A 12,562-nucleotide genomic window follows, 5' to 3' on the forward strand; every position below is an offset into this window, starting at 1 on the left:
AATAAAAAAGTAATAGGATGAAGTTCTGAAATATCTGAGCAAAGGCTAACAGTTTGTCAACTGCCATTTCTGAGTGAGCAGTGATTTTTATGCACACACAAATTCAAAACAAGGTGCTTTGTCAATACAAGCTGATGAGTGGTTTCTTCCACAGAGGAATCCTTACTGCCTATTGAAAGTTACCCAATGGTGATATTTGAGCAATTTACACAGAAAATTGTAGAGAGGCACAGAAAGCTACTTAATTTGATAACCAAATTTAATCCACGTTTGGACAAACACACAGTTCCATTTTTTAAATAACACTTCTTAAGGGGGCAGGCAAGGGTGGAGGGCAGAATAAAAGGAAGGAAAAGGACAGCATATGCAGAGAGACTTTTTTATTCTGTCTTTACATTGTCTAGTTTGTGTATTCTAGAAAGCCAACTTTTGAGGAGCACAGTGCATCTGACAAGGCAGTCAGTGGCAATATGAGCCCTTATAAATGAGGGGGAGCACAAAAGAGGAAGACTTCCTTACTGCTTGACATGAGAGAGAGAAGATACACACACAATAGCTTAAATGTCAACATGTAAGCAACTTGTACTACATAACAACCGTTTTATATTAACTTAGCCATAAATATATCAAAGAAGTATCAGGACAAAGAATAAACAAGCTGCACGATGAAGTTATTCCTACCTTTTCTGATAAATATTGCTCATAAACTCCAAATGCAGCTGCTCTTAATAGACCCTTGGTCTGATTAGTCTGATGTTTTCCATCTTTCTGCCGACTTTGAAGTACCTCCAGTTGCTGCTGTGCTGTAACCCTGTATCCTTCCACTGTCATCCAGAAAAACAGATGTGCTTGGCCACCAGTTTGCTGCATGTAATCTACAGAAAACAGACACCACATGACCTTAGTTACTGTTGTGCATCTTGGAATAGCAATTCTCTATGATGTTGACTACATATGGAATACCAGAATCTGGTTATACATCTGGAATACTTGCCATATAGAGTCAATTAAAAAAATACATATACATATTGGTGATAAGTATGTGTATATATGTATACATATATACATATTTGTGATAATCAGTAAAAAAGAACCTGAGAGCAAAGTCTAGGAACTAAGCACTGAATCCTCAAATGCACATGTAAAAAGTGAATCCATTTTTACCGTGTGAATGTAAGGCTTGTACAGCATGATACAAATGGAGACAAAGTTCAAACTGAATTTCTAAAAAACACGTTCATAGAATCATGGGATCATTTATACTGGAAAAGATGTTCAAGAGTGCCAATCTAATACTTTCAAGTCCATCACTAAACCATGTTTCTAAGCATCATATTTACCTGTCTTTGAAATACCTCCAGGGATGGTGACTCAGCCGCTTTCCTGGACAGCCTGTCAAGCCAATGCTTCACCCTTTTGGTGAAGAACTATTTCCTAATACCCAATCTAAACCTCACCTGCCACATCTTGAGGCAGTTTCCTCTCACCCTGCTGCTAGCTGCCTAGGAGAAGAGAGCAGCCCTCTCCTCACTACAGCCTCCTTTCAGGTAGTCATAGCGAGTGATAAGGTCCTCCCTGAGTGTCCTTTTCTCCAACCTAAGAAACCCCAGTTTCCTGGGACACTTCACACAAGACTTATGCTCCAGACCCTTCCCCAGCTTCGTTGCCCTTCCCTGGACATGCTCCAGCACCTTAGTGTCTTTCTTGTAGTGAAGGTCACGATTTGAGGTGTGACCTCACCAGTGCTGAGTACAGGGGAGCAATCACCGCCCTCATTTTGCTGGCCAGACTACTGCTGATCCAAACAAGGATACCACTGGCCTTCTTGGTCACTTGGACTCACTCCCGGTTCATGTTCAGCTGCTGTCAACCAGCACCCCCAGCTGCTTTTCTGCCAGGCAGTTTTCCAGCCACTCTGCTGCCAGCCTGCAGCACTGCCTGGGGTTGACACAAGTGCAGGACTTGGCACTTGGCTTTATTGAATCTCATACAAATGATCTCGGACCATAAATTCAGCATTCTTCCCACTAGAGAGCCTTCCTGCCCTCCAGCAGATGAACACTCCTGCCCAACTTAGGCGTCATCTGCAAACTGACTGAGGGTCTTCATTTTATGCCCAAGATTATCACATCACCCTGTTTGCAAACAACAGGTTCAGACAGGTGCCTTTCTAGACTGGCTGCCTCACTAACTGTGTCAGGAAGTACCTCCCACGCACTCCAGGAACTTCCTGGACTGTTTCCATTTACTGCATTAAAAGGATTATAGCCACCAAAAAAACTGATGGATATTCTTAGTACTGACATTTAGCCAATCCAAGGACACAGTCCTGTAAGTTAGCATATTCTTTATAAATAAAACAGATCAGAAAAATTAACACTTACCCATAAAAAACTGTAGTGCAACATTGTCTACCAGAATATGGTCCAGAGGGACTGTGCAAAGTTTTCCAAAGTTTGCTGCCAGTTTCACAGTATCTATTTCCTGTAAGACACAGTTCAGTGTATTCACAGGCCTTTTTTAAACTAACTTTTAAAACTTCTACTTACTACAAAGCATATAGGTTTAAAAAAATTACATACAATAAAGTGGCAGCTCAATGATTAGCTATTTTCATGATCACTAGTAAGTGAAGGTCTAGATTAGAAGGTCATGTTTTCTTAATTATTTGCCTTCAAAAATAGCTGCAGCTGTTCTGCTATATGATAAGCTGGATTTTAGTACTGCTGTTCATGTAATACTCTACAGGTCAAATTAACCCCAAATACCTCATCAGCAGTGACAGTAGCAGAAAATTAATTAACAAGAATTAATGTCAGCATTTGATGGGCTGCAGGTCACTACAACTTAAATTCATCTCTGTCACATTTTCTTCTGCCAATATGACACTTCTTGTATTACAGCAATACCTTCAGGTCCAGCTAGAGAATGCTTAATTATTTTAACAGTCAATACATGCAGAATATTACACTACCTTGGAACCACATCTAGGTCAAATTAAGAGAGTCAAGAAACTAAGTAAAGTCAAACATACCAACTCTATCAACCCTTAATTACAAAACAAGCAAAAGTAACAACTCGTCAGTCATTTGTAACCTCACTCTTTTGAAATTAAAAAAAATTTAAAACACTTACTTTTCCTGACTGCAACCTCTGAATTCTTGAATCACATACTTTAATAACATATAATAAACTGTTTATTTGATTTTTTATAGTGTTGATATCTGCAAGCAAAAACAAAGACAATTAAGCAATGCAGATGACTAAATAAAGTCTAGGTTGGTTTTTTTTTTTAGTTTAAATACCTTGCTAATGAAAGTGAACAAGAAATATCTTTCTTTTCCCTTTTTACGATTAATGGTTAACTGACTACCATTAATACCTTAAGTATTACTGAAATTCAGAACCACCAGTCAGGCAGTTTTGATTTAACAGAAACACACTTAGCTAACCAAATTCTCTGTCCTTACAAAAAGGCATTAAACACACACCAACCAGTAAAACAATTATGAAAATGAAAACTCCAGTTTTATCACTTTTTATGCATTTTTTTAAATAAAATACTTTGTACTGTGTTGCATCAGAGCTTTTATTTTTTAATTGTTGCAATATTCTACAGAGATCATGCTTCTAAATGCCCTTCATATTTTGCAAAACAATGCAGCACTAACCATCTCCTGCTGTATCTAGAGATCGAAGATATTGCAATTCTTCACTTGCTTTATCTTTCACAGCTTCCAACTCGCCTATATTATCACTTAATTTAATAATATTCATAAAGGCCTCATAGTTACAGTTGGAATCACGAATCTGAAACACAAAGTTTTACAGTGTAAGTAACACAAAACAGCTATAAGTACAAGACATGATTCTTCTTCAAATGAATTAGTTTGATACAGCACTGCAAAGTGACATTTTGAAAGTTCTTTGATACTTCTAAATTTTCCTTTTGGTACTGGAATTTTACACGGACTAAAACAGAAAAAGCATGCATAGTCAAAAACTATTTCACACCATCACTTTCTGTTTTCAGGAAGTACAACACAGACACATGGGAAGTCCATCAACCTCCTTAATGAAGATCTCCAAAATCCAATCCACCATCTTCTGCTATCATCTTCTTAGCTAAGTAGGCAGAAAATGGTGAGACCACTGAAAGGGTTCAGCTTTACCAAGATCCCCTGCAAGTACACATGCCCCCAGAGTATGGCTTCTTAAGATACAGAATTACAAAAGGAATTAAATCATTCTACCATGTAATCATAAGCTACTGAGGGAAAAACAAATCTACATGACTCCCCTCTGGAACCCTAATTCAGATACCCTGGCAAATACTATTAAGCTATTTAAATGCATACAATTTTACCAGTATTGGCATAGAATGAACCTGTATTGGCATAGAATGAACCTGCTCTAGGGACTCAAAGGAATTTGTGCAAGTGAAAGAAGCCTGCTGTGGTGCCAAGACCACTGAAAACTGTGCTGTGAATGCAGCATGGAGATCAGGGAAAGGCTGGCAGCTTTACAACATGCGCACACAGGTGCTGAGGGTAAAAACAGCATTAGAACTCAATCAGATGAAGCTTAAAAAGTCACTTCACCCACATCTCTTATAAATGCTCACTTTGATATGGAAATGTAATACTTGGTCTGTACTGAAGAAGTGCATTGACATGAGCTGCACGAAGCAGAAAGAATGAAGACTGCATATCATTGATCAAAGTAAATGGGAAAATCTCCCTAAAAATCTGCTTTTAAAAGTAATCGTACAAGCAGGGCTTGAACTTAAAACATTTTGTAAATTTGTGAAGAGAGAAGTTTGAATTAACTTCTGATTTTGTATTGAATCTTTGTATTTTATTGCAACACAACTAGTATTGGACTGTGGTGCACCTGGAATTAAACTTCTCTTTTCCAGAAACTGATCTTTTCATTCAAGTGTGACTTCATGTCAAAGGTTCCAAAAGGAGCCAGGATTTATTTCAGTCATCTCTACTTCTGACTTTAATTTCTGCAACAATCTCCATTTCATATGACTTGTATTAAACTTTTTCCTTATCTTTTGCCCAGCACATTTGCTTCTTCATCTCAGAAAGCAATTTTGAAAATTAGTTATTTGGGACATCACTATCATAACAGCAAGCTTTATAAAAAGCTCAGAATCCTATCTCTGGACACAGCCGGGGGCAGTGTGCAGTAAATAGAGAACGAGGCCAAGTTACAAATAAAGAACACACGTAGGAGGAAAGGGGAATTGAAAATTGAAAATTCTGGTCCAGATGAGCACTATTTTTTCCTTACTAAAGCTAGGTTCCTGTAGAATGTGTGCAAACTTTTACATGAAATGAAGGAGGCTGGAGTGAAGGAAACACTGTACATATACCCTTAAAGCCATTCCATAATTCCATACATAAGAAGAACTTTGAAATGCAAGGGTGTTTTCATAGAACTTGAATGTACACTATAAGACTTAAATATATGAATAAAAAGAGAGAACTTGGGGGGAAAAAATTTAAACTTGATCCATGAACTATACAGGATAATAATGTATAAGAATAAGTTTTAACTTGCTTTGCAAAGAATCAAGATTGTTAATTAAAGGACAAATATACTATTTATGTTAGCTTTACTATACACTACTAACTTAAAAAGATTGGGGGCTTTTCTCACAAGTGCATTAGAGAGTTATCAAGATTAAAAAATTGTTTCTGCCCATTCCATTGAATTATTTAGGGTTAACACAAACAGTCCTAGAATAACTGCCCTGAAATTCCTTAGCAGAAAATAAATTTTTCTTAGTTTTCCTTCTTGAGGCATCTTAAGCTTGAAAGGCCAAACTGTAAACAGTCAGGGGAAAACACCTCCATGGGTACTGCCATGCTTCCCAAACAGCCAAGCAGAACAGTCAGAGGATTGAACTTTACATTTTGTGATACATTAGTCCTCAGTCAGGCAACTTTTGTTGAACAATCAAAATGAAGAGTTCAGCTATATAGACTTCATGTGTATGTATGTATAAAATTAAATATAGCAGCCCCAAGTTCATTATCTCTGCCAACATATCCATTGGTAATGTTTATACCAGACACCTATCCATCATGATTATAGGGAATACAATTAAAGCTTTATGTGAAAACGTTCTGGAAATAGAAATTATTTAAATAATTTTGTGTCTTACCATCCATATGACATACTGATTAATATAATCAGGATCACTGAGCTGGTTTATTAATGGAAGAAGAATTCCTCGGGAGAGGATTTCCTAAAAAACAAAGGATTTTTATATCATCATTTTATACATTTATTCATACAGCTAGTATAACTGTAACAATTTAAACACCACTGAGTAGAGCTTAAAACACAAAAGTGTAATTATAGAAAACATTTAATAGGCACTAATATATTTTCCTCCAATTAACACTACAAATGTAATTTGCAACTGCAAGAAATTACAAGAAAAGCCTCCTCAAGAAAAAACAACCTCAAAATAAACAACATCCACTTTCTCATGCTTTTGTCATGATGGAGCTAAAATCACCTTCAAAAACATCTCAGACAAACCGTTCTTTGCTATTAAATACTTATCAAGACTCTACTGCTTTTAAATACCCTAATATTAAATTAGATCAATTTTAGAAAATAAGACCAGCAGTTGAAATTTTTTTTATGACATTAAACCAAAGAATTGGAATGGCTTTTAGAGTCTGTACTTACCCTGACAAAGTATCGCATGATCTTATTCTGGAAGTCTCCAGGAGGTAGCAATATATACAGTAAAACCTCACACAGATCCCTTAGGAATCCTAGAGAAGGAAAACAAAACCCCTTCAGCACAATTTTACATTATGTTACTTCACATCTTACCTGATATCACCAAATGCCATAGATAAATACTTAATTCTGAGTTCAAACATACAATTATGTATCTCTTACGTTCCAAGTATTACAGTAACACCTTTGAGATGGAATATAAGCAGCACTGATGAAAAACATCTGCCTCAAACCCAAGAGAACAAAAGCCAAATTGCAAGACTAAAAAGAACCCCAACAACCTAACTCAAATGTGTTTTCCTTACTTAACATATTGTGGTTTTTATTCCTCTCCTTCAACACTTTCCCTAAAAATATAGTGCTTTTTGCAGGAAGACTACAAAAGAGTGATAAGAAAGGCACATCTACCAAAAAGCAGTAAGAATCTGCAAAACCATCCCCTCCCTCCCAGGAAAAAATATTTTTATCTTCAAATTTTTCCAGTGAAAGGAGGAGGACTTACATAGCTACATGCTTCATTTTAGTTATCACATTAATATGTACAAATCAGAGGAGATATACATGTATGGTAGATCGCCACACTTTGAAAGTCATATGCCAAGATTTTAATGCATTTCATATTGTGAACACAATTGTTAGTATTTTAATTTAGTTTCCCATACTAAAAGATTTACTCAGAAGATAATATTGAGAGACCTTCTTCATCTTTGGGAGAAGTGCAGACTAGATCACGACAGACTTCTTTTTCCATTTCAACTTCAACCTCAAAGAATGTATCTACAAGTTCCTCAGCTTGATCTATGCAAAAGAAAATTTAAAAAGCATGTTTTTGTCAAGACTAGAAACTTGAGAGAGAACTTGAATTATAAAATAAAGCTAACTATATTTCACACACATAAGATACCAGCCTACTTAGACTCAAATAAAAAAATACTTCGGATTACCTTTCATCTGATTGCCTTTCTCTGCTATCCTTTGCTGAGCTTTTCTGAAAACTCGAAGATGAGTGCCAAAGTCATCAACAAGTCGTGTAGTGAAATAAGGCTGCCAGTCTGTTTCCTTTGACCTATTAGTAAAGGAGATCCATGGAAAGTAATTATTTTATTGTGAACACAAAGAACAATAATAAATTCCTACCTCTCATTCCTTTCTGCCAAGAGCCACACTGACAGTAAACATGGAAAAGCAAAGAAATAAATCAGTCTCCTAATTGCCTATCCACTGAAAATCTAAATATTGTGAAATACCACTCTTACACCACATTAATATTTATGTTTGATTTAGTTGAAAGTCAACATTTGCATCTAGAATAGTGTTCTGATTTGTGACACTGTCAAATATCTGCGAGAAGTCCTTGATATAAACAGTTCAAAATGCAAAACTAAAATACTCTCCAGGTCTTTTTCAGCCATACGTTCTACCATTTTGGAAGGCCTCTAATCAAAAGAATTTTCTTCTGAATTTGCAGAATATGTACCAGTGAGAAAACACACACTTGAAACTAGACACAGTCTAATCAATCAACAATTGATTCCACAGCTTATTTGAGGTTCTTAGCATACTCTTCTGACAACACAAATAGGTTTCAATCAGAAAATAGTCACTGTAAGATCTACATAAAACTACTTCCTTAGTGGTGTGAAAAGGATAGAGGCATTTTTATGATATCTGGGCCTTAACAGCAATCTGATTGTGAATTATAAGTTTAATGAACTTTGATGCCAGTAATAGCTCTTACACCACACTAAGTATTTTATTGCCTGAACTCTCAAGATATTATAACAAGAATCCTTCTACAACTCTTCATTTTTTTGTCTTTGTTCTCTTACCTACTCTTTCTTTTCTCAAGGAGAAAGAAACAAGGGACTCTGGAAGAAAGGGAAGACTACTGCAAAATCTAGACATGTAAATAGGAAGCAGAGCTGTCCCAAAAGGCCATTGATCAAACAATCCAGATCCCCCACCTGCACAAGACAGAACCACACAAAACCTCTGGATGGCAGCCTTACCACGGGCTCCCAAAGCTGCATCTCTCAGGGAATACTAAATTCCCACTGAATTCATTCTCCCCAGAAGCTGACAGGCTGTATGAAACTACAGGTGATGGTACTGCTAAACTGCTTCAGCTATATCTAACTACAGGCATTATAAATACACTACATCATTTTTTCTGCAGAAGAACTGCTGCAGGCCTGTGAAATTGATTTGCTTTCTACAGCAGAACACAACTGCACAGGAAATGTGCCTATTTTTGAAGAGCTATAGTACCGTAGGAAAGAAAAATAAACCTGCAAGAATTTGACCTACTTTGACACAAACTCAGTGCTCAACACTGTCCAATGAAATGAACAGTGCTAAACAGACAAAAACACTGAAGCTGGGTAGTCAGGTCCATTTCATGCATAAGTTTCATTGCTGTAACAGTTTATTTAGCATAGTTTTCTAGGATTTTTATTATTTTACTATATCATATATTATAGTTGTTTTTCCAAGTATTAAACCCAGCTCTCCATCTTTGACCCTCACTGTCAGAAAAGCACACTAACCTACAAGACAATAGAAGAAGGTTCAACACCTTAAAATTGCAAGGAAGTTACTTATATTTAGGTGACCCACAAACTCTTTTGCAGAGAAAGCAAGTAACAATAAGCACAGTGGGATAAACACCAGAAATAAAAACTTAACAAACAAGTATATGGATATAAAGGCACAGGGCATCTGGACTAAGAAATCAGCCATACTCAAGAAGTGAATTACCAAGACAAGCTGCTAATCAAGTAGCAGGAAATCAGGGAACAGCAGCAGAAATAAGGGGTAAATAACAAACTATCCATTTGTCCCCAATCAATCCTGTTTAAAAAAAAAAGTTTGCATATGTGACATTCTATTTCACTTCCCAGACTACCATTCTTTCTAAAATATCCATTGTTCTTACATATGGAAGAGCCATACTGCTTCTATAAATTATCTAAGGTGACACATATGTTGAATTCAGACTTTTGCACTGAATTCTTACTTACCTTGGGAGTGGCCCTACTCTTTACATGAAGAATACAAAGAAGTAATGATTCACAAAATCATTTTTACAACTTAATGCTTACGTTGTAAAAAAGGAAAAAAAATAGCAGTTCAGTGATTTTAGACAATCTGAATTTTGAAATGGCCATTTTGCAAAAAATTATTACTTAAAACGCTGCCATCTCCATTATTTCCCTAGAGGATCAACAAAAGATTGTATTTTTTACATTAAAATCTTAAATTTTTATATGTTCTTTCTGTAAAATGGAGTGAACTATTCTAGTAGATAAACCTAACCACTTACCTACTGCCATACAACCCACAGTATACTGATGTAAGTAAAAACAAATCTTACCTGGCAGAAAACTGAACAAGTGCATACTGAAGAGCCTGCCTAATTTCCAGAAGAAAGGATTCATCATCACTTAGTGTGTAATACCAATACTGCACATAGTCTCTCAGAGAAAACTGGATTACCTGAAAAATTAAAAAAAAAAAAAGAACTAATGAAAAAGGACAAAAGAAATATGACAAAAAACAACAGTTTTTTGTGCCTGATAGCACAATAGCGGTTTTTCTAAAGGGTTACCAGAGTGAACAATACTCCTTTTCCATTATGAAACTGGGAGTGAAACCATAAAATTCACACACTGAAACTACTTTTCAGACTGGTTTGCAAACATTGTTTTTATCACCACTACATTGTGAAAATAAAATATACCAAAAACATACTCAAATATTGCCCAATATCCTGGCCCATCTCTCATGGGTTTTTCATTTATCACTCTCATATATGGTAAAATTTTGAAATTCTATTTGTCACTCAACTACTTCTGTATTACACTGTCAATACTTTCAAAGTAATAAAGTAAAAAATAAATAGTCCTGGTTAGAACTTACCTGTTGTAAAGGCTCATCAATTATATTTGCACCTGTCAGTCTTCTGTCAATCTTAATAGGTCTGGCTTCACGTTTCATTTCTTCTATGCACTTGAAAGAGATTGGGAAATGTAACTTTGTAGGGTTTAGCTCTAATTAAAAAACAGCTCTACTACTTATGATATATATGTATACACCCAGTAATGACTTTATATATTTTCTATATTATTATAATTTATAGAGAAGATATAATCATAGAATCAAACAATTAGTTGGGTTGGAAGGTCCAGTTCAACCCCCCCTGCAATGATCAGGGACATCTTGAGTGACATCAGGTTGCTCAGAGCCCTGTTCAACCTGACCTGGAATGTTTCCAGGGACGGGGCCACCACCTCTCTTGGCAGCAATATTTTCTGTATTTTTCTCTATATAGTACATAATGACAACAAACTCCTGAAAACCTACTTCTTGCTAAATTTAGCAAGTGTTTGCTAAATTACTAAATCAGAAGGAAATAAAACTCAAATGGTCAGGAAAGGAGGGATTGGGGAGACACAACAACAGCACAAGGTAGTTTTTGTGCAAGTCTCCAGTTCCCCTCCTGCTTGTGAACTTGACTGTACAATCTCAGACAGATAATTTTCAGTTGGGTTTTTGGTTTCTTTACCCACCTCAGTTTATTCTATATGCCAGAAGAGAAATTACTTTATTTGTACCATTGCTACTCAACAGATGAGCCTTTGGAAAGTAATTGATGAGGAGGGAAAGAAATTACTTTATAGAAGGATTTTCATCTCAAAGCAGTTAAGGCCAAGAATGACCTCATCAGAGCTGACTTTTGGCAAGTGACATACTGAAGAAGAACTCCCTTTATCAGTGCTTCTCTCAAGTAGACTAATGCAGTGTCTTTCTATAAAATTTCAATGCAATCAGCAATAAACTCCTCTATTTTCACAGAAATAACAACCCAACAACTTACACTATAGTTCAAATAAACCAGTAATTTCTTTGATCTAGAGAGAAAGTTATGACTATATTGGAAAAAAAAAAGAACTGCCAAAACCAAAAATGAAGGAATTATAAACCATATATCCAAGGTTTTTATTCTATGTGAATAAAACTTGCCCTAAGTATCTCTCATTCCAATCAGTTAACAGTGAATGGCAGTGAAATACCGGAGGCCAGAAAAAAAATCATCCTCCTATAAAAGCAACTCTGTATCACAATACAGAAATACTTTGTTGCAAAGTTCTGTATATTTTTTAACTTTCAAGGCAAGTGAACCTTCAATGCTACTTTAATACAAATAAGAATGGGTCACATTCAAACAATTAGCATATTCCACCAATGAATTTGCACTAATCCACTAACGAATTTGCAAAGTATTTTTGTGTTGTGTCAAAACCACCAAAATTATACAGAGCCAAATAATTAAACATCTTTACTATGCACAGCATACTACAAATTACCAGACAAAACTGTTAATAAATAATCTTGAAGGACTGCATGCATAAAACCACATTTGGAAAACAGAGAGAAAAACACAGCAGTAAAAACAGCAGCAGGCACAAGAAAGAGAGGGACACAGAAAATATTCAAGATTACTTGGTAAAAAATTTGAATGTTCGCATGCTCAGAGGATCCAGGTTTTGACCTGGATTTCAGGAATTCATCTTGTCCAACCTTCTGTTCAAAGCAGAGCCAAGTACAAGATTAGACCATTTTTCATATTCTTTATCTCCAGTGAAAACTTTAAGTGCCTGCAGTATAATTTAATTTGCTTTTGATATGTCTGAAAATATCTAGATTTTAGAGTATGTGCTTTTATTCCATTATAGGTACAACAGCTGACTCTAGTCTCACTTGGAAAGCACTTTTGGTTTTACTTCTGCCT

General features: G+C 35.9%; 1 protein-coding gene across 3 annotated transcripts in view; it reads right to left on the reverse strand.

Annotated features, from left to right (window-relative positions):
- The window catches only part of SNX13 (sorting nexin 13), a 63,512-nt gene that overhangs the window by 22,916 nt on the left and 28,034 nt on the right, over window positions 1-12,562 (reverse strand). For all 3 annotated transcript variants that reach the window (XM_063152565.1, XM_063152583.1, XM_063152575.1), the window contains 10 exons: window positions 10,690-10,779; window positions 10,145-10,266; window positions 7,716-7,837; window positions 7,468-7,569; window positions 6,715-6,803; window positions 6,179-6,262; window positions 3,672-3,810; window positions 3,136-3,224; window positions 2,385-2,484; window positions 682-875 (listed from right to left, as the gene is read on the reverse strand). In XM_063152565.1, the coding sequence (XP_063008635.1) occupies window positions 682-875; window positions 2,385-2,484; window positions 3,136-3,224; window positions 3,672-3,810; window positions 6,179-6,262; window positions 6,715-6,803; window positions 7,468-7,569; window positions 7,716-7,837; window positions 10,145-10,266; window positions 10,690-10,779 (1,131 nt within the window). The remainder of the gene's footprint in view (window positions 1-681; window positions 876-2,384; window positions 2,485-3,135; window positions 3,225-3,671; window positions 3,811-6,178; window positions 6,263-6,714; window positions 6,804-7,467; window positions 7,570-7,715; window positions 7,838-10,144; window positions 10,267-10,689; window positions 10,780-12,562) is intronic.

This window comes from Melospiza melodia, chromosome 1 (assembly GCF_035770615.1).
Source record: "Melospiza melodia melodia isolate bMelMel2 chromosome 1, bMelMel2.pri, whole genome shotgun sequence".
Taxonomy (NCBI): domain Eukaryota; kingdom Metazoa; phylum Chordata; class Aves; order Passeriformes; family Passerellidae; genus Melospiza; species Melospiza melodia.